At 33.9% G+C, this 25831-nt stretch overlaps 1 protein-coding gene across 1 annotated transcript in view; it reads right to left on the reverse strand.

Moving 5' to 3' along the window:
- Nucleotides 1-6514: 6514 nt before the first annotated feature.
- The window catches only part of LOC129221995 (CDAN1-interacting nuclease 1-like), a 107479-nt gene continuing 88162 nt past the window's right edge, over nucleotides 6515-25831 (reverse strand). Inside the window, exons 9-11 of the mRNA XM_054856407.1 lie at nucleotides 25200-25265; nucleotides 14674-14779; nucleotides 6515-6696 (exon numbers count right to left, since the gene is read on the reverse strand). Coding sequence (XP_054712382.1) covers nucleotides 6549-6696; nucleotides 14674-14779; nucleotides 25200-25265 — 320 coding nt within the window. The 3' untranslated portion in view covers nucleotides 6515-6548. The remainder of the gene's footprint in view (nucleotides 6697-14673; nucleotides 14780-25199; nucleotides 25266-25831) is intronic.

Consider the following 25831-nt stretch of genomic DNA (forward strand, 5'->3'; position numbering starts at 1 on the left):
ACCTTAAAAAATGTAAGAGCAATCCAGTTGATGCTTTTGTAGTACACTGACACTAGTTTCTAACGCGTTAAGGAATAAATAAATGCGCGTAAAGCAAGGTTTGCAAAACACCAGTAAAACATATTTTTGCCAAAACACCTCATCAACGTTATTAATCGTTATCAATGATACAAGTTATGAGTATATTTTCAGTCAGCACAAAAGGGGAAAATATATGCATTATCAACTATAATCTTTACTCACGTTAAACTGAATTACATCTGATAGACTATATCGGAAATATTTATGCACAATAACAATCCGCTTTTTACATAAAATAGTCTACTACCCGGCGTTGCCCGGGTGTTTATTAATGCAACATACCACTCAGATAAATATTTGGATGGATTCTATCCACATGGTCGTACAAGAATTACATCAATCCGTTTTCCAGGTACAAACCCTCAAAGAACTCAAATAACTTGTAAATCACTCATTTACTTTACGACGTGCACGGTCCTCCTCGAAAATGAAAGTTATGTCATGTGACGCGTATTTAACAATCAGGCTTGAACAAAAAAAAAAAAAAAAGCAAAATTTTGCTGCAGATTACGGCAAAATAATCGAAAAGTAAACAACTTAAACACCCTGATTACAGGAAAAGCCTTAAAACAAAAGCCTAATTTTATTTCTTTATATTCGAGAAAAAGAAATGGCAACAGATGTTTCTTTTCAATGATTTTCTTCACGCTGTAAATTTTAATAAAAGCGTTCATCCGGAAAGTTGAGTTGAAGCACTGAATAATAATTTGAATGGAGGAAAGCCTTCGAAAAATAGTGATTTGATTTTGAAATCTAAGAGTCATAATTAATAATTTTTAATTGATATCTCCGCTAATTATTATCGGAGGATTATGTTAAATAGCCAAACATGAAGACGGGAAGATGACGAATCCATCGATACCTGGTTCGATGGTCAGTTCACTGTCGTTCGGGAGAAGAAGCTTGGACATAGATAGATAGATAGATAGATAGATAGATACTCAGATTTTATATGTATAAGATATATATATATATATATATATATATATATATACACAATAGAACCTCTGTTATCCAAACCTCTTTTAACCGAAACTCTCCATTAACCGAAGTTCGTTTTAATTCAGTGTCTGCTTTTTCATTTTCTATTACCATCTAAAATTTTCTCTTAACGAAAATCCATTTTTAAATCCCCCCTCCCACCACACATTTCTTTTGTATGCCAGCCATCCTTTCCAAACTATGAGTGCAGATAAATATTTGGGAATTCCTTCTCATAAGCTCAATTCTTGGTATGAGTGTACTCTTCCCCACTTTCAAGCGTACCTGTTCTAAACAAAAACACATCCCATTTTGAAATTTGGAAGGTCATATTGCCGAATCCCAGAACAATCAAATGTTATTGCACCAGCTGATTGTAAGCAAGTGCAAAGAATCACCTCTTTTGTCATCTCAAGAACAGAGAAGTTTTCTTTGCAAAAGAATTTGAAAAGGGGAGGTCACTTTGTGTCACTTATCCTTTGTGAACAATTTTATTCCAGAAAAGAGGAAAGGAAGAAAAACCCGTTTGCTGTTCTCTGGCACGTTAGGCAGCTGCCCAGAATTCGAATTTCCATGCTATTCTGTTTTCTGTTCCATGCTCTCTTTTTCTGCTGCTACATTTTCAATTTTCTTGAGTGCTATTAGTGAAATTGGTAGTTTTAACCTGCCGGGAGATCTGATAGAGCTCATGTTTTCTTCTTTATGATGGCTTCTATTAAGAGAAAAAGAATTGTATAAACCATACAGGAAAAATATGATACTGCTATGCGACTAAAATCAGGTGAAGCTGTTACAAAACTTGCAAAGGAGTTTCACGTTGGCGTGTCAAATGTCAGTGAGATGAAACAGAACTTGGAAAAAATTAAAAAGTGTTTTGCTTAATTTGATGTCACAAAAGGTGCCAAATTCCAAAAACAATGAAATTAGCTGGTCATACAGATTTAGATGCGGCTTTGTACAAATGGTTTGCACAGAAAAGATATGAAGGAATACCTCTATCTGGACCAATGATTAAAAAAAAGCTTTGATTCTCAACTCGAAGCTTGGTGGTTCTGATGACTTCAAAGCCAGTAGTGGCTGGCTAGAGAAATTCAAAATTCGCCATGGTATAAGGCAACTCAATATTGAGGGTGAAAAATTGTCTGGAAATGTCGCAGCAGTTGAAGCATTTGTCGCAAAAATTTAAAAAATGATGAGAATTTATCCCCCAATCAAATTTACATTTAGAAACTGGACTATATTGGAAGGCCCTTCCTGAAAAAACTTTAGTTGTGGTAAATGAAACTTCTGCTCCCGGAAGGAAACGAATGAAAGATAGGGTCACTGTTTTGGCATGTTCCAATGCATCGGGTTCCCACAAGCTTGAACTAGCTGTTGTTGGAAAAGTAAGAATCCAAGATGTCTTAAAAATATAAACAAATGTGCTCTTCCTGTACACTATTTAAATAGAAAAAATGCTTGGATGGATTCCAATTTGTTTTCCAAGTGGTTTTTTGATATTTTTGTGCCTGCAGTAAAATTTTGGCAAGAAAAAGAACGTTTGAATGGAGAGCTTCTGTTATTCGACAACTGTCCAGCTAATCTGGAACATAACTTTCTAAAATCTGGTAACATCTGGTATTTATTTTTGCCCCCGAATACACCGTCTCTTCTGCACTCTATGGATGGGGAGTCTTGGAGTCTTTAAAAACATCATTACTGAAAGCAGTTGATCAGAAAATTACTTTTTTAAAGAGATTCTTAATCTGGTGCAGTTTTAATAATTGAGTTTTGGAAAACTATCAACATCAAAGACTGCATCTATATGATCAGTGACGTGTGGGAATCTTTCCCGCAATTGACATAAGATGAAGTTGGCAAAAACTTTTGCTGAATTTTCCAAGTGGCGCAGATGAAAATGCTACAGACATTGCGAAAGATATTGTTAATGAGTTTTCAAGCGTTTTTAGCGTAATGAAAGGCTTTGAAAATTGTGGTGACAGAGAAATCACAGATTGGTTAAATTGTGACATGGAAGATGCAGGCTTCCAGTTGCTCAATGATGAGGAATTAATAGCAGAAGTCCGGAATTCTCCAAAAGAAGATGATGATGAAGAAGATGAGAATGATTCTGGAATAAATAAGATAAGTAACAATGATGCTTTTGAGAGTTTCTCAATAGGTCTTGTTTAGTTGGAACAACAGGAATAGTGTGATTCCTCTGAACTCATGATCTTAAAAAAACTTTGGGATAGAGCTGCATGGCAAAGTACGGCCAATTTGTACCAGATGAAGCTTCAATTTAAACCATTGTAAATTTTGTTTCAGAAATAAATTAATTTTCATTTGTAATTTAAATTTATTTAACAGTTAAAATAGCCATAACAGTTGAATGGTAATACTACATATTGAACTAGATGATTATAGATGAATTCTCGATTCTCCGAAATTTTCGATTATCCGAAGTAGGTTCGGTCCCAATTACTTCGGATAATCGAGGTTCTACTGTATAGATTTAAAAAAAAGATTGCAAACAATGATATAAAACGATCCACATTCTTTTCCATCACAATATTCATGTTATTTTTAAACCAGTAGGAAGTAAAAATGTATACAACATTAAAAATATAAACTTGTAAATAATTGCAGGTGCATTTTCCTGACTTTTGTAGGATATGTTTACATCTATAAGCTCACATTTTTTTGCATTTCAAAATGAATTTCTTGTCACATAAAAGTTGTGGTAAGATCACAATATATAATAATTTAAGTGCTACTGAAAAAGAATGCATCAAGATCACGCTAAAAAGTGAAAATTTATGCTTTAAAACACAGATTACAATGTCATTCCAAAGGCAGTACTTGAGCTAAGACCAACTTACATAGATATGACCTGAGCAAAGGCGAGGCTTCTACGAGACTTCGTATCCGCATTTACTACGCCCCCATTACAGTTGAGTTGTACCGCTACCTACCAGTTATTCTGGTAAATTCCAGGCCGAAAAACCAAAATGAAGACTAATGTTTTCTGAATAAATTTTGATTTAAACATTTGTACCTTTCAAATTAGGAAATTATTATGAACTTGTTTTAATACAACAGCTTGTAAAAAAAATAGTGTATTTCATCAACAGAATAACATAACTTTAGAATTAAAAAACAATATAATTTCAGTATTTGTACTTAAAAAAATAATTGGTTTATTAAGTTGTCACAGAATGCAAAACAATTTGAGATAAAAATATTTAAGCAATTGCAAAAAGATGCACTTAAAAATATGTAAACAAACACTGATTGAACTGTCGGTTTAATTGATCTACTTATGGATCTGAATACGAAATGATGCACGATTTGATCATTTAAATGATCACCGAAGATTTAAATCGCTAGAATCCAGAACAGAACATCTATGTAGTACTAAAAATGAAAATTACTGCAGATACAACAGCAAAAAAACATCCAGCAAAGATGCTTGTGAGCTAATATAGTGATTCAATGCACAAGATAGGAATACCAAAATTATGGTCTTGCTTTGTATAATTTAAAGACGGATAACATTTAAAGACTAATTTTACAATATAACAAGCGAATGCATCAGAAAATGTTCTAAACTTTATAGATATTTAATGAAACACAACCGATTTTGAAATTGTTCAGAGTGTGAATTTTATAAGATGATTTGAAACGGTTTTTTCATCATTAAAATACTACGAACTACTTCGTCCAAATATCCTCACATAGACCTTAAAGGTAGGTTAGGGTACAAAATAAGAATTGAAAACTACAATTTTATGAAACAATAAAATAACTACTAAGTCTGTCTCGATATGTTTTTAAATCATATTGTTTTAAATCCATATTGTTCTACGAGAGCTATCACATGGGAATGCATGAAATGAAATCCCAAGCTCTTTAGAGCTTGAATTCCTTTCAGAACTACAGCATGGCACACTATAGTATACCCTTTTGTGATTTTAAATTAAAAATTGATGAATAACAATCAATAGAATAAATAATCATGATTTTAAAATTCAGATGTTAACACACAAACAGCGCGCCAACTGACAAAAGTACAGTTCAATAGCAGTGACACCTATGGGTATTTTCCAAATTTGCGTGGTTATGGAAGATAGTTCATTGGATAGGTCATATCTATGTAAGTTTGTCTTGACGTGAGCATTGATCTACTTGCACTATAAATACAGTTAAAGAAAAGTACAAGTGTAAATACAGTCAAATCTTGTTATCATGTCCCCCTGAGGGCTGTTTACAAAGTGTGGTCATAGCCAGAGCAATGTCTTAACCGGAATAGTTTAAAAATACCCAATCAAACAATATTTTAAACAAATTACAATTTCAACAAATTAATTTAATAGTTTCATGTTATTAATTAGATTCAAATAACGTAATTTTGAACTGTTGACGGACAAGGCAAAACTCGCAAAAAAAAATACTTCCTTTACCTTTTCTATTTTATTCTTAAAATATTTTCCAAAAGGAGAAAATTTTTTGAACAACAATTTAAACAATCTTACTTTCTACAAAGTTGAATTTTAAGTGGGAAAAAAAACATTTCATGTAATTATCAGCAAGAAAGAAACCAAATTCACTTTAGATAGACCACATTCTGACCAGGGGGGTGCACAGAAATTTGGGGGCCCCTCACAAATGACTTTTACCGGCCCTTCCATATTTTTTATCCCTACGTCTGAACATATATTTCACCCCTCATTTAAGAAGTTTTGGATCACCTTCAGGCTCGGGTAAACAGGTATACCTTCTGTCCCCCCCCCCCCTCTCCTGATTCTGACAGCTTATCTCATAAATCTTAAAGAAAGTTTTCTAATTCTTTTCTTTAACTTAAGGCTGTGTGTTCCTTGTCACTCTAATACAGGGCTCGGTAATTTTTTTCTTTCTCTCCATGGAATGACCCTCATATTTCAACTCTACACTTGATACACTACCACGTTTTGGCATGTAACCATCAGTAATGTATATTGGCTTTTGTATGTACATTTATTTTTAATCACAAAATGTAATATGTACATGAATATATTATTTTCTTTCTATTAACAATTTCTCCCCATTATGTTTTTGTTTCTGGTCAATGCTTCATTTCTATGACTGACAACTAATTGAAGTTCTGTAGATAAAAATTATCACAGTTGAATCTCATGCACAAATTTTCATGAATATTTATAAACATGGGCGCTCATATGGGGGGAGGGGTAAGTCGGGGCTCCCCCCCCTCCCTCCCAAGAAATTAAAACTTTCTAGCGTTTAGTACTTTTTTCTTTGCAAAAATATAAAAAAAATTTTTCTTGACCCATTAATGAATAGGTTATTAAAAATATCTAATTTTAATAACTGTAATCTGTGCTGAAATCAATTTCCATGCGGAAAGTATATTACCAAACCATGGGGAAAATATCTGAGCCCATCCCCCCCCCCCCTTTTTGCATATGGGCACGCATGTTTATAAATACTATGAGAACTCAAAAATGTTCTCATGAAACATCTCTTTTCATAAGCAGAGAAGGATCCATTCGAGTAATATTAGTTGGCATTGTATCACTTATTATTATATCACATTCATGGTTAGTATTGAGTTCATCTATAAAGCCAGCCCAGTAAATCACAAGTCCAGGACCAAACCTATAAGCAAACAAAAACATGAATTTCCTTAATGAATTTTAACAAAAAATAAATAAATAAAAGCATAAATTGTTACTTCAAGAAAAAATATAAAGGTTTAGCCATTGCTTTTAAGCAATGTTATCAGTGGCGGCTCGTGCCTTGAAAAAGTGAGGGGGCCAGATCATGGGTGCACTCGTTCTCCCCCTCCCCCATTTTTTTGGGGAAAAAAAGATTTTTTTAATGTTTAAACTTTTAAAAAATATTTATGTGTGTGAAATAAAAAAAAAAAATTCATTTTAAACATAAAACAAGCTACAAAGCACTTAAACTACTAGGTAAATCACGAAAGATATTAATATCATGTTTATGTCTACGATTGCCAGCAAGGTGGTGCACTTTCACCCCCTCCCTTCCCCCGACTTTCAAAAATAAAATTTACTTAATTAGATACAGAAAAACTACAAAATACATTGAAAAAAATATTTATATAACGTTTATATCCAGTACGCTTTGCGGCTCTGCAGTACGCCTCCCTTGCAGCACCAATAAGGGGTTGCAAGGGAGGCACTTTCACCACCTGCCTTTTCAAAACAAATAAATAAATTTAAAAAAGCTATTTTAAATATTTTAATAACTAATTATTTTGAATGAGTAAAATTAATTTTAATTTGAGCAAGACCAAATGTGCAAAAGACTAAAAGTGCAAAAATATAGTAATCAGATAAATATGTAAAAACTATAATTTAATTAACTTTAACAAAGATGAAAATACATCTCAGTGTTTGCTTTAAAGGAAATAAAATAAAAATAGATAAACTAAATTTAAAAAAGCTAAAAATAAATAAATTAAAAAACTAGTAAAAGTTCTTTGGTATACCTTCTGCATATGAATCGTCTGGCGCCCATGGGCCAGATTCAGAATTTTTATGCAGACAAAGAAAACAACCATTGAACTCTTATTATTTTCTTCAAATTGTTGATAACTTGTTACATTTTCTTTAAACTACATGAGCAGAATTCAAAACAAGTAATAATATCTGTGTAATGATGGAAAGACTTTTTAATTAAAAAAAAATATCCTGTAACGATATAATCGTCGCTTCAAAGCAACAGCAAGAGATATCTAATCCTAGAAATAACACTAAAATATCTTACTGTTGCTCTGAGGCGACGATATGCGCATACGTGAATACAATGCAACACACAACAGTGGCACAACTAGAAAATAATTCTTAAGAGGATAAGGGGGGAGGCATAATAGGAAAAAAATCTCATCAATTTGATTGATTTGATTAGCTCACTTTTAAAACTTGCAGTTTTGAAAACAATTTTAGATGGTCTTTGGTGATGTTAGGGGAAAGAAGGGTACAGGGGACTCCGCGAAATTTGTAGAAATTGAAGTCTTAAAACGCAGATATAGGCCATATTTATTGACGTTAGGGTAAGGGATGGAGCTTCAGAACTCTTCTCGATCTTTTTATTTCTTTTCTTTAAAAAAATAAATGGAGATCTATTCCTCCTCACTTCTCCAATTTTTCGAAATTGCAGTTCCAAAAACGCAATTGTAGACAAACTTTGAAGATTTTTACGGGAGGGGGTTCTGGCACTCTCCCCTGGATTTTTTTTCTAAATTGAAGTCCTGAAAAGTTAAGCACAATATTCTATGATATTATGAGGAGGGGTTATAGACACTATTCCACTTACATTTTTCATAAGTGGCTGTTTAAAAAATCTATTTTTTAATGATATTATAGGAAGGCGGTTCGGGGGCCCTTGCAGATTTTATTTGGAGACTTTCTGTGAAAATTTTGTGAAATTGAAGATCTGGAAATGAAAGTTAAGATGTTCCATAATGTTTTTGGCGGTAGGAGGGATTTGGAGGAGAGTTTTTTATTTTCAGACGAAGTCAAAAAAAGGAGGAAGAAATAGGGCAGGAGTGGGGAAGGGGGAAACTAACTGAACAATTTGTTGTAACTACTGAAATTTTTTAGTTCAAAGACTTCTTTTTCAAATAAATTAAGATTTAACCTAAGATTCTTATTTTTTTCGAATTAAAATCTCTTCTAACCCTATACAACTTACTTAGTAAAAGTTTTGTATGCAAACGGAAACAGTTGATTTTAATAAGAGTTGAAGGGTTTAAACTTATTCAAATTCAGAGTTTGGAATGGTAACGAACACGATTTTTTGCGATTAACGGGGAAAACGGACAGGTCCTCTTTGATAAAAATGTTTAGTGTTAGTGATCATCCGGCTTCAGGCCGATCTCTCTTGAAGGAAAATTTGAGAATATTAGGATAGACATTTCAGGGGGAAATGCAACAAAGTAAATATTTAAAAATATTTCCTGGCCCCCCTTCCCCTCCCGCAAATTAATCCATTTGTTTTAATTTCAAGCACGTACACGTAAAAAAGAAAAAAAAAAGGAAAATAAATGAAAAGTTATAAGTTATTGTCTGAAAAAAGTGAGGGGGCCTGGCCCCCTCTGGCCCCTCCTACGAGCCGCCACTGAATGTTATCATCATATCCAACAAAACGTGTCTAAGAAGAACCAGAAATAGACAAAAGTCACTGTTAATGTTGCAGAGAGCAAAGTTGCCAAAAGTACCATCTGGGTGTCTGTGAAAACTGTAGAGAAATTGAGGAGAAATGCACACATAAATTGTTAACACACTCCTTGGTGGTTGTTAATACAGTGTTGGTGCTTATGAGTGTGAGCAGTTTTTTGTGCAACTGATTGGGCCCATCTAAGAAAAGGGTAATTTACAAACAACCAAAGAGGATGTAAAAAGTCAAATGAACTGAACTAATAAGGAATGCAAACTAAATCAGCTCTAAAATGTCTGGTGTACAAATAAGTTTTAAAGGGTTTTTTTACCAAGTTTGAGGCTTAATTGTGAAAAAATGGTTTATCTTCGAAGTATTGTCCATCGTTGGCCAATACCTTTTCCCATCTTTCTAGCAATTTGTGGATGGAATCTTAAAAAAATGATGTGTGTTTTGATGCGATCCACAAATGGATCTAATTTTGAACTTCATCAAAAGAGCGGAAGTGCTGATCCTCAAGAGCATGCATCATTAACGATACCAAATAGTAGTCTAAAGGGGCAATGTCTGGGCTATATGGCGGGTGGGGTAGGACTACCCATTTAAGAGTATCAAGTTATATTTTGACCGGCTGCGAGACAAGTGACCAAGCATTATCATTTTGCGAAATTACCTTGTCGTGCCTCTCGTAATATTGGGGCCGTTTTTCCCGCAATGTTCAGCTCAAATGCATCAATTGAGTTCGGTAAAGTTGTTTGGCACAAGTCTTCGGCCAATATAGCTCCCAATTTGGCACTCAAACTTTTGTGGCAGTTCATCAGACTCTTTGCCTTTGGTATTAAAATCACCACTTTTAAAATGTCTATACCAAAGTTCACATGCGGAAATCAATGAAGCATGTTCCCGTAAGCTTCTGACAGCTTTTGATGGCATTCAGATGCACCTTTCCTCAAATGAAAGCAGAAAAGTTAACTTTCCCGCAAATTGTGTCTTGTTGGCACAATAATTGATATATATAGAGAATACAAAAAGTATGTTGTTTCTGCTTCAGCGAATAGTCACATACTGAAAATGAAAGCCTTACGATGAGGTTATAAAATGAAATTAGTTGCAGCTTTGTCCAATTCAATTTAATACTAGTGAGACCATCTCTTAAAAATCCTTTAAAACTTATTTGTACACCAGATTAAAAAAAGGCATAAAAGTTACATTTCAACTGTTGAAATAAGTACCTACACAAAATGATTTAAAATAACACAATCGGAAAAAAGAATGAATTTTGAAAAGACATGATTTATGTAAAAAATAAACATAAAGTCAAAATGCCCAAGCACATAAGGTCTATTGGCATCATCAGACCCTAAAATTAGCATTGTCTAAAAAGAAAAGAAAAGTATGAAAAAGGAGAAAATTATGTAAAGGATTACACTTAGGTCATGGAAATAAGCATATGAGATATCGTTTACAGGGTTCAGTCATAAATCAGGCGGAAAATGTTATGGATCTGGGTATCTTAATAAATCAGGACTTCAAGTTTAGTCAACAGTGCAGTATTGCAAGTAATAAAGCCAAAAGAATGCTTGGGTTTATCACTAGATCTATTTCAAACAAATCGAAGAACGTTCTTCTGCTGTTATATAGGAGTTTAGTAAGAACTCATTTCGAGTATGATGGTTAGTTTTGGTCTCCTTATCTCACGAAAGATATTTCTGTGTTGGAAAGGGTTCAAAGAAGGGTTACTAGACTAGTAAGAGGACTTTCAGATTTAGACTATGATAACAGACTTAATATATATAGGAACCATTCCATTTCAGATCAGGCAGGGTCTGTCACATGACCATCACCGATTTTTTTGAAAAAATTACAGTAGTTACAACTAAGGGACATATGAAATACCCCAAAAGGATTTTGCAAGAAAAAAATTTTTTCTTCAGTTATAGCCTATTAAAATTCTGCACAAAATCCGCCATTTAGGAAAAAACCCGGCAAAACACTCCATTTCAAATGGACATTATTTCAAAAGTATTTAACCTATTTGAATAATTCTTTTTTCTAAAAATAAATAAGGACCCATATATCCTCCAGACATCATTTTTAAAAGTTTAGTTAGGTTTTTTGATAAAGAAAAAAAAATCATTTTTGTCACGAAAAAACTGCATTTTTAGCGATTTTATGATTTTTTTCCTCCATGAAAAAAAAGTTTTTTTTACTAAACGGAGATGGCAGTCTAAAGCCCTTATATGATAGTTTCATAACATATTTTATTATAATCCTTGGATGCATACAGCCTCAGAAATAAAATTTGAAATTTTAAAAATTTTAAAAAATTAGCAATTTTTGAAGTGATTTTACTCAAAAAACCCATTTTTTAAAAATCTAAAAATTGGCTCATTTGAACCCCATCTAATGCTTAACAAGTGAGTAGACACCGCATCCCGTATTTTTTCCTACAAAATGTTTTATGATTTTTTGAAAATGACCTTATCGCCCATGGCATGCATGTAAAATAAAAATTTCTAATAATTTCAGTCACTGAAAATCTGATGAAATTAATGCCTAATAGCTACAATAATGGTGCACTTTATCAGCAACAAATAAAATTTTACTGACTTTTAATAGTGTAGCAGTATCAAACCGCTTCTGATGACCCAGTCAATTCGTCTTTTTGTACTTCGTTATATGAATATATTTTTCTGCTGATCAGCACCTAATTGTTATGGGAGCTGAGATCCCATACTTCCTTATTTGTTTCATTCAAATTTTTGTATTTTTGACCGAATTCAGGCCACTTAAGCATTAAAATAAGTTCTGAAGACTATAGGGATCCTGACCTTCTTTTGTTAGAAATTGGATCCCTGGCTATAATAGCTACCTTTGGTGAGATCTGTTTGGTTACCTCAACTTACAACTATGTTCAATTAATTATTTCTCTCATAAAACAGTGGCCTTTTTAAATTCTTAAACTACAAGTGAGTTTTGCGGTATGAATTTAGTATACATATTCTTACGTATAAAAGTAATCATACTAGGTAGGATCCAAAAATTATGTGACAACATTCGCCAATGTCAAACCAAAGCACGAAATTAAAATTAACCGTTTTAAATGCATTGTATTGTTTGTCCCTTTGATGGTTTCCCCTATCGCGTAATTGAGTTGAAGAGAAAGAGAATTGAAAGAGAAAAAATATGATTCGTTGCTGCAGATGAAAGTAACGGTGAATGCATAGCTTTGGAGACAAAATAAAGTAATATTTATTAAAAAAAATATAGATTTTTACTGTTACTGATAAAGTACATCATTATCCTAGCTATTAAGTCATTAATATAATCACCAAAGGCTCTTCTATCTACACACAGAGTCTTACAAAAAGACGAATTGACTAGGTCATCAACAGCGGTTTGTTACTGATATATTAATAAAAGTTAGTAAGATTTTAGTTGTTCCTGATAAAGGGCACCTTTATTGTAGTTATTAGGCATTAATATAACCAGAATTTTAGTTACTGAAATTATTACATTTTTATTTTACATGCATGCCATGGGCGATAAGGTCACTTTCAAAAAATCATAAAACATTTTATGGGAAAAAATACGGGATGCGGTGTCTACCCACTTGTTAAGCATTATATGGGGTTCAAGTGAGCCAATTTTTAGATTTTTAAAAAATGGGTTTTTTGAATAAAATCACTTCAAAAATCGCTAATTTTTGAAAATTTTCAAAATTTCAAATTTTATTTCCGAGGCTGTATGCATTCAAGGATTATAACAAAATATGTTATGAAACTATCATATAAGGGCTTTAGACTGCCATCTCTGTTTAGTAAAAAAAACTTTTTTTTCATGGAGAAAAAAAATCATAAAATCGGTAAAAATGCAGTTTTTTCGCGACAAAAATGATTTTTTTTTCTTTATCAAAAAACCTAACTAAACTTTCAAAAACGATGTCTATAGGATATATGGGTCCTTATTTATTTTTAGAAAAAAGAATTATTCAAATAGGTTAAATACTTTTGAAATAATGTTCATTTGAAATGGAGTGTTTTGCCGTTTTTTTCCAAAATGGCGGATTTTGTGCAGAATTTTAATAGGATGTAACTGAAGAAAAAATTTTTTTCTTGCAAAATCCTTTTGAGATATTTCATATGTCCCTTAGTTGTAACTACTGTATTTTTTTCAAAAAAATCGGTGATGGTCATATGACACTTTTCATACCTGCCTGCCTGATTTGAAATGGAATGACTCATAGCCAGAAGGGACATGTTCGGTTGTTTAAATTTATCAAAATGAAAGATGTTAACAGGTTAAATTTTCTCACAGAAAGGAAGACACGAGGACATTGGGGGGGGGGGGGTATGCTATTCAAAACTCAGGCTAATCTGAAAATTAGGAAAAATTACTTCTTTAGAAGAGTTGAGGGCACTTGGAACAGCTTACCGGAAGAGGTGGTAATGAGCAAGGGGTGGATAGCTTTAAGAGGGCCATTGATCTTCATTGGGAATTTACAAACTGACTAGGGGCAGCCTATCTAGGCCCAGAACCTGTTGCTGGACTTCACATTTGTATTTGTATAAATTAATTAATTGTTTTTTCAAAGTGCAAAACATAAAACGAAACACAAATTTAAGGTAAGTTCATTGGAAGAAGATAAGTTATTATATTGTTGCATCTTACTTAAGTTTCGGGGGCTATAGATGTATTCTTTAGCTGTGTTTTTTTTTTTTTTTTTGAAAATATTGTTGGTAGTTCATACTGAATTTTGTAGTAGAATTTTGTGAAGATGCCGCTTTTACTAAAGTGCAGAATTTTGTCAATGGGCTGCAAACTGGATTCAATTCAGGTCTGGATGGGCTCCTGATTATATACTCAAAAGTAATATTACACTTTCAGTGTAAAGAGATTTTTTTTTTGATTTATAGAGAAATACATAAAAAATTGTTCTGTTCACAGTTCACATAAAGGGCATACTTAAGCTCACTTTCCAGTAAGAGTTCCATCATGTGCTCACTTAAATGGGACTAATAACAAATTGAAGGGGGGGGGGGGGTATTTTTATTTCCCTGATAGCAAAAAAGTTTTTCTATCTTTTATGTTTAAATATACACATTTAAAATGTTCTTTCTACTGAAATACAAGAAATGTTTACACAACTGAAAAGGAGAGTGGGAAAATTGAAACATTAAGTGAAGTGAACAGGAATGGATGAAAGCAGTAAGAATTTTATTGCAATATTGTAAAAGCACTTACTTTTGCGAGCCCAAAATAATCGTAAAATCTAAAGCCTTGCGAAATATTTTGTTCTTCAACTTTCAGTGTTTTTTACATAAAATTAGTAAAATTTTCAACTCTCAAAATCACTGATATCTTCATTTTTGCAAAAATTATGGCTCACAAAAATAAGTTCTTTTCCAGTAATTATAAATTATGCCACACCGATTACTAAATAATAACCTGTAATAATAACTTTTATACTGCTTCTTTAAATATTCTTCATGCCTTTCATCATCGCCAAATGAAGCTTTGCTTTCAATCCAATTTACAACATGATCATCAATGGCTAAAAGAAAAGATGAAAAATATCAACCATTATTTTTAACACTAAGTTAATACAGTAAAACCCCTCTAATGTGGACACTAAAAAAAACAAATTTTTTTGTCCACAATAGAGGGGTGTCTGCAGGACAGGGGTTTAATAATGTTATTTGCATTGGAATTGGGGAATTAAAAAATGTCGGTATAAGAGGGGTGTCCGTTAGGAGGGGTTTTACTGCATAACAATTAAATTAAGTTTAAAATATGTACAAAATAAGTTATATAAATGTTAATCCTAAACTGAAGAAGGCACGTAAAATTTAAGCATTTGTAGAAAATGGTTAAGTATTTCATTTTAATAATTCAAAAAAAAAAAAAAAAAAAAAAAAACACAATGATATGATATTTAAACTTTAAACTAATAGAAAAATAAATAGAAAAAAAATCAGCATAAAAAAGAAGTGAGTGTAAGAGTTACATGTACAAAAATATAAATTCAGTTAGACCATCAGCAAATATGGCATTGAGGTAGTTTTAGTAAAGGTAGATTGTCATAGACTGAGACATAGTTTTTACATCTCTACAGTCTACAAGCATACTTCACAACTTGAAAACGAAAAATATGTTATAAAAGTTATGTATAAAAATATAGTCAAGCCTATTTTCATGTTTGGTATGTTAAATGCAATTTAGCATTGCGAAAAACATGAGGGAAAAATAATTTGAATTTCAAAAGTATTACCATTGAATTTTAAACTTTGAAATTAGAATGTCAATCATTGGAAACTACAAAAATCAAAATAGTAGGTACCTATGAGGCTGTGAGAAGCAAAGTGTGTAAGTAGACATTTTCAAGTTTTGAGTAAAATGTGTTTGAAGTTGTGGAGCTGGGTAGGCTTTCATTGAAATTCGTTCCAAAATCATACTGTATAACAGAACCTACCAGAGCTACTAGTACTATCTCTTGCCCCAAGATGGTAAAGAGGTTCACCCAGCGGCGTAGCGTAGGGGGGCAAAGGGGGCACTTGCCCAGGGTGGCATTTTGCTAGGGGTGGCAAATTCTTTAACACTAAATTAAAATCAATTTTTTTTTTTAAGACTGCGCTTTGCTAGGAATGGCGAATTTTGTCTCACTACTAAATCAACATCAAAACCTTTTTTTTTACTTTTCAGTTCTAAATTGTCTGAGGAAATTTTATCATTGAGCCTTGAGCACAAAATACTGGATACTAACATGCATGCGGCCCATTTATCATTGGAACTGACATAGTAAGACGAGAAAGAAAGCATTCAACCTCGTTGGAGAGGATTTTAAATCACAAAGATCGGCAAGCAGTCAAGGGCGGACTGGGAGCCCCAAGAGGGGGCCAACCTTGACTAACAAAGGGCGCAAAAAAAAAAAAAAAAAAAAACCTAGAATGTGGACAGGTCAGGGCCAGATTTGGAAGTGTGGAGGCCCCGGTGCAACGAAGGAGCGGAGGCCCCTAATCAGGGTTCGAAAAGATCATCTTCGAAAATATCCGATGCTTTGTGTATATATCCGATATTTTTGATCAGCACTTTAATAGTTAATGCATCCTGAAGTTCTACTGCTATTTATTTTTTTATATTATTATAATTATAATTTATAGGGGAGAAAAAAATGTAAAATTTGGTGACCCGTAAAAGTTAGGATATTTTGTAAAAATTTTATTGTGGGGGCCTCTTTGTTGTGGAGGCCCCGGGGCAATAGCCCGCCTGCCCTCCCCTAAATCCGGCCCTAGCACAGGTGGTTAGAGGGTGTAGAAAAAGATAAAAAAACGAAGGCACACACCTTCGAAGACGCAAATAAAATTAAATAAAGTTTTAAAAAATTGAAATTTTTCATGTGTTCGCAATCAAGATTCACGAGTGTGTGTGCGCGTGTGCAGGAGTGTGTGTGTGTGTAAGCATGTGTGTGTATAGGTAGGCGTGTATGTGTAGTGTGCTTGTGTAGGGGATAGATGCCACTACCACTGGCCACCACCCAGGTTTGGTCTCGCTTGCGGAGAGCAGTGGAAGGTGGAGTTCATAGAATTATGTTTTATGCTTTTGTTAAGCCTTGAATGAACGCAAACGATTTCTAACCACGGCTACGAAATTTGTCCTCTAAATAAGGTGCAAAATAAAAAACGAGGGTGCACAGGTTTGAGGGCGCAACAAGAATTCTTAAATGGTTATGGAAGCCCAGATTATAGAGATAGTCATTTACAAGTTGAATTCTGTTATTTTTCAAGTCGGATTATTGGAAATCTAATTTTTGTCAATTTTCAAAACTTAGACTAAAGAGCAAAAGAACTATTTCTAAATAATTGGACTTTTTCTACAAGTTTGTTCAAGATTTGATGAATTTTTTGAAAATTTGAACATTTTTTTTCAAGTGATTTCCATTTTTAAGAGTTTGAGATAGTTAGTGACGGGGGAGGGGGGGGTGTTCAATAATTTACAAAATGAGTGGAACGAATTGATGGAGTCGAGAGTCAACTTTTTTTCATATTTTCGATTATTTTAGTTAAAAATTAAATATTGAAAATTTTTTTAAATGGCAAGTCCTACCTATACAATCGTAAGGCAGAATAGTAGTAACTATACTGAAGGGGCGGTCAACATAAAATTTTTATTAATGGAAAAGGATTGCTGGGAAATAGTTAATGGTTCTGAAGAGCTTCCAGTAATTTCTACAGGTTCTGACGTCACAAAATGCGACATTAAAGATTTTCTACATCGTAAGAGACTTGCAGTATTGTTAATTTTCCTTAACATTGAGCAAGATTTTAAGAAAATTATTGAAAATATTGAGGAACCTACCTACCTTATCATGGCAGAAGCTTAAAGATCATTTTTATCCAGACAACCGCTGCAGTTATGCGCAGAACTAAACAATTGCAGATTAGAACCAGGTGAAAAATTAAATTTGTATGCTGCCCGTTTAAGGCATATTTTTGAAAAGATAAAAATCGAACATAAAAATTTCCCTGAAAATTTTCTAATTTTTCAATTTTTACAAAATTTACCTTCGGAATATGAGCATATTGTTCAATCAATATTAGTCAGACTCGATGAAACCTTCTTATTTGAAGATATAAATACAAATACAAAATAAAATACAAAAGTGACTATCAGCAACAGGCTCTGGGCCCAGCTAAGATGGTCCTAGTCAATTTACAATCCCCAGTGAAGATCAATGGCCCTCTTAAAGCTATCTACTCCCTTGCTCATTACCACCTCTTCCGGTAAATTGTTCCAAGGTTCCACTACCCTGCTAAAATAATAATTTTTCCTAACATCCATGTTAGCCTGAGATTTAAATAGCTTAAAACAATGACCCCTTGTCCTATTTTCAGTGCTAAACTTCAACCCCGTAACATCTTTCATTTTAATAAATTTAAACAACTGAATAATGTCCCCTCGGTCTCTTCTTTGCTCAAGACTGTACATTTTTAGCCTTCTAAGCCTGGAATCATAGTCTAAGTGAGAAAGTCCATTTATTAGCCTTGTAGTTCGCCTTTGAACCCTTTCCAATACATTAATGTCTTTCTTAAGATAAGGAGACCAAAACTGAACAGCATACTCCAAATGAGGTCTTACCAAACTTCTATATAAGGGCAGAATAACTTCTTTAGATTTGTTTGAAATAGATCTATTGATAAACCCAAGCATCTTATTGGCCTTGTTACTAGCAATGCTGCACTGTTGGCTAAACTTTAAATCCTGACTTATTAAGACCCCCAGATCAGTAACTTTGTCTGCCTGACTAATGACTGATCCTTGCAAATAATAACTGGTACACTTATTTCCATGCCCTAAATGTAGCACTTGACATTTCCCAAGATACCATACCCCATTTATCAGCCCACTCCGTAATATGATCTAGATCCTCTTGCAGCTGTTTTGCTTGTTCTTCATTCTCTACAGTCCCCATAACTTTGACATCATCAGCAAAACAATTCATGTTCCCAGAAATATTTTTGTGAATATCGTTCATAAAGACAATGAACAAAACAGGCCCTAACATTGATCCTTGCGGAACCTCGCTTAAGACCTCACTCCAATTAGAATAATTTCCCCTTACAACCAACTACCCTTTGTTTCCTTCCGGTCAGCCAGTTTTTTACCCAAATAGAAGTTTTCCCTCCTATTCCTATATCAGCTAATCTGCTACGTAGAGCAACATGCGGTACCTTATTGAAAGCTTTTTGAAAATCAATGTAAACAACATCTACAGGCTTCTTATTGTCTAAAGCCATGGTAACTTTGTCATAGAAATGTAATAAATTAGTTACACAAGATTTACCTTTCCTGAAACCGTACTGAAAACTAGTCAATAGATTATTAGTCTCTAGAAAATTTACTATCTTAATTTTTATCAATGTTTCAAAAATTTTGCAAACCACCGAAGTTAAACTCACAGGTCTATAATTTCCCGCACTCCCTTTAGACCCTAATATAATCATTGATATCATAATAGAAGAAGGGCGTCTCGCGTTAAGGGAAAATTTTGCTACCAATCCAGAAGTTGCTAATATTGAGAATAAAATACGATTATGTTTCATTTGCAAACAACCTGGACATTTTAAACGAAATTGCCCACATCTAGAAAGGAAAGCATTTTTTCAGGACAAGAAAAGACAAGGATCCCAGGATAAGAATAAAAGAAGCGGACGGAGTTCATAAAGAAGGAATCGACGCTTTTCAAGGGAGAGGTTGGACTCAATTGCCTTCAAGGACCCGATGTGAATACAAGAACTTTTTTATTTGTGAAGCTAATTTATAAATCATGTAGAAAAAAACCCTCCGTATGGCTTTTCGACCCTGCCGTTAGTGATCATTTTTCTGGAAAAAGGGATTGGTTCAGGACTTTTACACCCTTAAAAGATAGCAAAATGGCAGTTGCCATCAAAAAACAGACCTTCCCGATTGCAGGGAAAGGCCATATCAAACTAAGATTTGGAAAAAGGTCTGTAGTTTATTCTAAAAGATACCCTTTATCCCCCGCACTTAAGGCAGAATTTGCTATCTGGTACAAAATTCGACAAAGGAGGAGCAAAATTTAAGGAGGGAAATGGTTTTGTGGAGGTTTCTGACAAAGAAGGTCTAATTTTAAAAGCAAAACTTAAAAATGGTGTATATATTGTAAATTCTAAAAAGTCAAATCAAATTCCTTTAAACTCTAATCATTTTAATTCTGAATCTAGCCATGCTGAAGATTTAGAGACTTGGCATAAGCGCTTTGTGCATGTCAATATTGATAATATTAAGAAAGCTAGTAAAGTGGAAGATGCAAGGGGTTTTCCAAAGTCTAAAAATTCCAAAGTTCAGTGTGACGATTGTAAAATTGGAAAGTTTAAAAGTGTTAGTTTTAAACCTTTAACTGAAAAACGCAGTAAATACCCATTACAGCTTTTTTGCATGCTGATGTCTGGGGCCCTTGCAATATCACTGGTAGAAATGGGGAAAGGTTTTACATATCCATCATTGATGACTATTCTCAACATACATCTTTGTATCCTATTAAGTCAGAGTCAGGTCGTGGAAATTTTCAAACAGCACATTACTAGGGCTGACAGATTTTTGGATAAGAAAGTACAAGCCATTACGACAGATAATGGGAAGGAACTTGTTAATCATAATTTAGATAATTTTTCTAAAAAACTTGGTATCGAACATGAACTTAATATTTATTTATTACACGCCAGAGTAAAATGGTTCAGCAGAAAATTATAACAGAATTGTTGCTGATTGTACCCCTGTCTTATTAACATAAAGTGGTTTACCAAAGAAATTTTGGCCAGATCCCATGATGTATTTGGCATATACTTGGAACAGGGTATGCCATTCAAATCAGGACAAAACCCTATTTGAACTCTATGGCAGTAACAAACCATCTGTATAGAGGGCGCATATGATGCGGGAGTGATATTGCTGCTAATTTGATAAGTGTTTTCTTACTGTAATTTTTTATTATTACTGTCTAGTTTTAGGTTTTTTTACTGCACTTCATCATGTAATTTAGTTTTATTGTGTTTTGGGGGCTCATTTTTGCTGTTATTGTACTCTTGAAGTGTTTTTGCATTTTTTGGAGCTAAGCCTAACATGTGGTGATCTCCTGGTTTTTGATCTTGTGTGCTTTATTGGGTGTAGCAACTCTGTTTATTTACTGCTGTTTTTAGTATTTATTATGTGTTTTTTTGCATTTTTATCTTTCTGTCTTGTTTGGGAACAAATGATGTAGGCCACAGTAAAAATGAGGAGTTTTCTAGGCAATGGGAATCCCTGTTGGATAAAGCAACCAGCTTTTCGACGAATGTCCAAGTGGTTGGTTTGCTTCCCAGGTATGGAGTGCATAGGAGCTGGCTAAATCAACGTGTGAGGTGTATGAACCTGCTACTGAAGTTAATTTGCGAAAAGCGCAGTATCAGGTTCATTGATGTATGGAGTCATTGTAAGCGGGATTGGATTGCTAGGGATGGCCTGCATCTGAGCTCTACAGGGGTCAAAAAGGTTAGTGGATTAATTTTAGGGGCTTCAGAGTCAAAAAACTAAGTTGGAATGGGGGGCATAGTTCAAGCATCAGGAATCGTGAGAATGAAAATTTTTTGGGTATTGCTAGAAATGGAAATAAAGTGTCGAACAAGAGTAGTAATGTTAACAATTGTGATTTAGGAAATTTCAGGGTGTTAAATAAAAGGAATTTAGGCATGCTTAAAATTTTTCTATACCAATGCTCGCAGTATTAGGAACAAGATGGATGAATTGAAAAGCATAGTTATGGATGAGAAGTTGGATGTTATTGGAATTACAGAGACATGGGCTACCGAATCTGATGCAGAGTTATTACATATTGCTGGGTATAATTTGTTCAGACAGGATAAAGTAGGTAAAAGAGGTGGTGGGGTTTTATTTTATGTTAGAGACACTTTTATTTGCAATGAATTGGTCATAAATGATAAGCCTACTGATATTGATATGGTTTGGCTGGAGTTGATGAGCAGTAAGGGCAAAAAGCTACGCTTTGGAAACATTTATAGGCGACCTAATTCAAACCAAGGACAAGATGAACAGATGTACCGTATTATTAGTGACATGTCCAGTAAGGGATCCGTTATCATAATGGGGGACTTCAATTTTCCGGGTATTGAATGGAATAATTTTTATCCTGGTAATGGCAAAGAAGAGGAATTTTTAAAAGTAATTGGTGACTGTTTCTTAGATCAAGTTGTAACTCAGGGAACTCGAGAGGAGGCAATTTTGGATCTAGTTTTTTGTGACATAGGAAGCTTTGTTCAGGGGTTGTGTGTAGGGGAGCATATTGGAGATAGTGATCATAAAAGCATAACTGGATTAAATTTGAAGTGTGCGAAGATGATAGTTTTAGGTTTGTGCCCAATTTCAGAAACACTGATTTTGTTGCACTTAGGCAGAGCTTGAAAGAGGTTTTTTCGTGAGGATTGGAAAATAGTGACGTAGATCAGCAGTGGACGAATTTAAGGAAAAACTTGCTAAAACGGTTGGGGATTATGTTCCATTTAGGAGAAAAGGTGTTAGTACCAAAATTTGGCCCATGTGGTTCTTTAGGGAGACTAAAGAAGCTCTTAATTATAAGCAAGCCGCTTTTCGTCAGTTTAAAGAAACTGGTCAGAGTGCGGAGAGGCTCCAGTATGGTAAGGCAAGGTGAAATTTTAAGTATTTGGTACGGATTCAGAAAAGCGAATTGGAGCAAAGGTTGGTAGATGACATTGATGGGAACCCTAAGAGGTTTTTTGCTTACACTAATTCTGGGAAAGCTTGAAACAATCAAACAGGGCCTTTGGTTGATGAATATGGAAATTTAATCCATAACGATAGGGATATTGCAAATGTTCTAAATAACTTTTTTTCCAGTGTGTTTAACGATAACTGTATCTCAGCAGTTGACACTAACAAGACACAAGCTATTATACAGCTTGAGGATTTTGTATTTTCCAGGGAGGAGGTTTTATTTCATTTGAAAAAGATTAGAGCAACTAAAGTTCTGGGACCAGACAATATTTATCCAAAAATTTTAGTTGAATGTGCAGAGGAATCAGTGGATGTTATTTTGAATATTTTCAATGCTTCTTATAACTTGGGGACGATGCCAGAGGACTGGAAGCTGGCTAACATAACGCCACTTTTCAAGAAGGGGTCTAAAGGTAATGCTGGGAATTATAGACCTGTAAGTTTGACTTCAGTGATTTGTGAGATTTTTGAAACTTTGATAATTAAGATCATGAAGTTCTTAGAGACTTATAGTCTGGTGACTAGTTTGCAGTATAGTTTCAGAAAAGGGAAATCCTGTACTCCTAATTTATTGCATTTCTACGACAAGGTTACCTCAGCTTTAGATTCCAAAAAATGTGTGGATGTTGTTTATATTGATTTTCAAAAAGCTTTTGACAAGGTACCACATGTTGCTCTTCTCAGCAAGTTAGCTGACATAGGAAAAGGAGCAAAAACTTTACTTTGGGTTAGAAATTGGCTCACTGGTGGGAATCAAAGAGTAGTTGTGAGAGGAAATCATTGTAATTGGAGTGATGTTTTAAGTGGGGTTCCTCAGGGATCAGTTTTCTTTTGTTTATTATATTTATAAATGACATAAATGAAAATATTTCTGGAAGCATGAATTGTTTTGCTGATGATGTAAAAGTTATGGGGATTGTCGAAAATGAAGAACAAGTAAAACAACTTCAAGAGGATTTAGATCATATTACTAAGTGGGCAGATAAATGGGGTATGGCAGTTAATGCAGGGAAATGTCAAGTGCTACACTTAGGTCATGGAAATAAGCGTATGAGATATCGTTTACAGGGTTCAGTCATAAATCAGGCGGAAAATGTTATGGATCTGGGTATCTTAATAAATCAGGACTTCAAGTTTAGTCAACAGTGCAGTATTGCCAGTAACAAAGCCAACAAAATGCTTGGATTTATCAATAGATCTATTTCAAACAAATCTAAGAAGGTTCTTCTGCCTTTATATAGGAGTTTAGTAAGACCTCATTTGGAGTACGCTGTTCAGTTTTGGTCGCCTCATCTGAAGAAAGATATTTTTGTATTAGAAAGGATTCAAAGAAGGGTAACTAAATTAGTAAGGGGACTCTCAGATTTAGATTATGATACCAGACTTAATAGGCTTAACATGTATAGCCTGGAGCAAAGGAGAATCAGAGGGGGCATGATTCAGTTATTTAAATTTATCAAAATGAAAGATGTAAATGGATTAAATTTTTGCGGGGAAAGCAGGACAAGGGGTCATTGTTTTAAGCTATTTAAATCTCAGGCTAACTTGGAAATTAGGAAAAACTACTACTTTAGTAGGGTCGTGGGCACTTGGAATAGCTTACCGGAAGAGGCGGTAATGAGCATGGGGGTGGATAGCTTTAAGAGGGCCATTGATCTTCATTGGGGACTAATTAATTGACTAGGACCAGCCTAGCTGGGCCCAGAGCCTGTTGCTGCTCGTCACATTTATATTTATATTTTATATTTATATCTTAAACCTTTTGGCACAATTTCATTTGTGGGTATTCCCTGACAGCATAGGAACAAATTGGATGCTAAAGCCCAAAAGGGTATTATGATTGGATACGCATTTAGTACTAAAGGTTATCGTATTTGGATACCCGAAACTAATGCAGTAATTGAATCCTTTAATGATTCTTTTAAAGAAGGCTATTTTTACAAAGACCATTTTCATTTCAAATTGGATAATAACACTTTAACTTGGCCTCTAACCTCTCGTCCAATCGAAAGTGATTCGGATTTAGAAACTGAGGGGCAGCAGAGTCAATCTGACGTTGACCTGCCAGAAATCTCTAACAGAAAATCTTACTCTTATAATGAATCAGATTCTGATAGAGAATCAGATACTGAGGGGGAAACGTCAGACGATGACAACTCCAATACTATGAGGAATCCAACATGGGTCAGGAAATTTGTTCCAAGACCCGATGGGTCAAGAAATGATGTCTCTACTATTTTGAAAAGGGTCAATCTAAAAGGTTAAGATCGGTTCATGACAGTGGTTGGAAGTAGCGCGGTACAAATAGCGCGATTTTCTACTTTTGTAGTGCGATGTTTGGATTTTCTAGTTCTGAATATATTTTTTTCTTATAAATTCAAATTTCAATTATCAACTTTCATATAATGTAATTTGTAAGTGAATAGAAATAGAGTTTAGAATAAAAATATTCACTTTAAGTTTAATGTTTTTGGAATATTTATGACAAAATTAAAATATTTTCTATATATCGAAATTTCCATACATCTATTTTTTTGTGGTACTACTTCTATGTATGGAGGTTTGACTGTATATATTGTACATTTTTTATGATTATCAATGAAATGCTGTTTAAACATTTTTCACAGAGATAAAACATGCTAAAAATGGGAATAATTAGAAAAACATACCTATGGGAATATCTAAAATGATGTCAGGAGTTTTGTCATAACCTCTTTTACGCAATTGATTTTCATCTAAAAGAAATTGAAATGAGAATTTCAACGCATTGCATAGCAACATAGAACACAAAAAAATCCTTCCCTGATGAAGAACGACAGAGGAACCCAACCAGAACTTTTTTAGAGGAGGTGAAATTCATGCACAACAGTGCTTGTGATATGGTTCTTAGCAATACCGTGTCAAAGTAATAAATTATGAACATTCAAAAGAAAAACATATCTTAAGTCACAAGTAATGACATTTTTATCGGGGCTTCCACTGGGATCCTGTCACAACTTGTGATTGCGAAACACATAATATGAATTAAAAACTTCAGAATTCAAGTTAATTTCCTTTTTTATTTTTTTCCCGTGATGAAGCTTTTTGGGAATAATGTTCTTATACCACTATCAGCGTTGATCTGTAACATACAGGGGAATTTTCTCCCCAGAATTGAGTGGCAACCCTCCATGTTTTATAGTACTGAGTTAAAATGATAAGCAATAAAATTACTTCTTCTACTACTTTATTTCAACAAACAATAGGATTAAACTAATAAAACAATGTCATCAGAATATAAATGCATAAAAATAATAATGAT

This window comes from Uloborus diversus, chromosome 5 (assembly GCF_026930045.1).
Source record: "Uloborus diversus isolate 005 chromosome 5, Udiv.v.3.1, whole genome shotgun sequence".
Taxonomy (NCBI): domain Eukaryota; kingdom Metazoa; phylum Arthropoda; class Arachnida; order Araneae; family Uloboridae; genus Uloborus; species Uloborus diversus.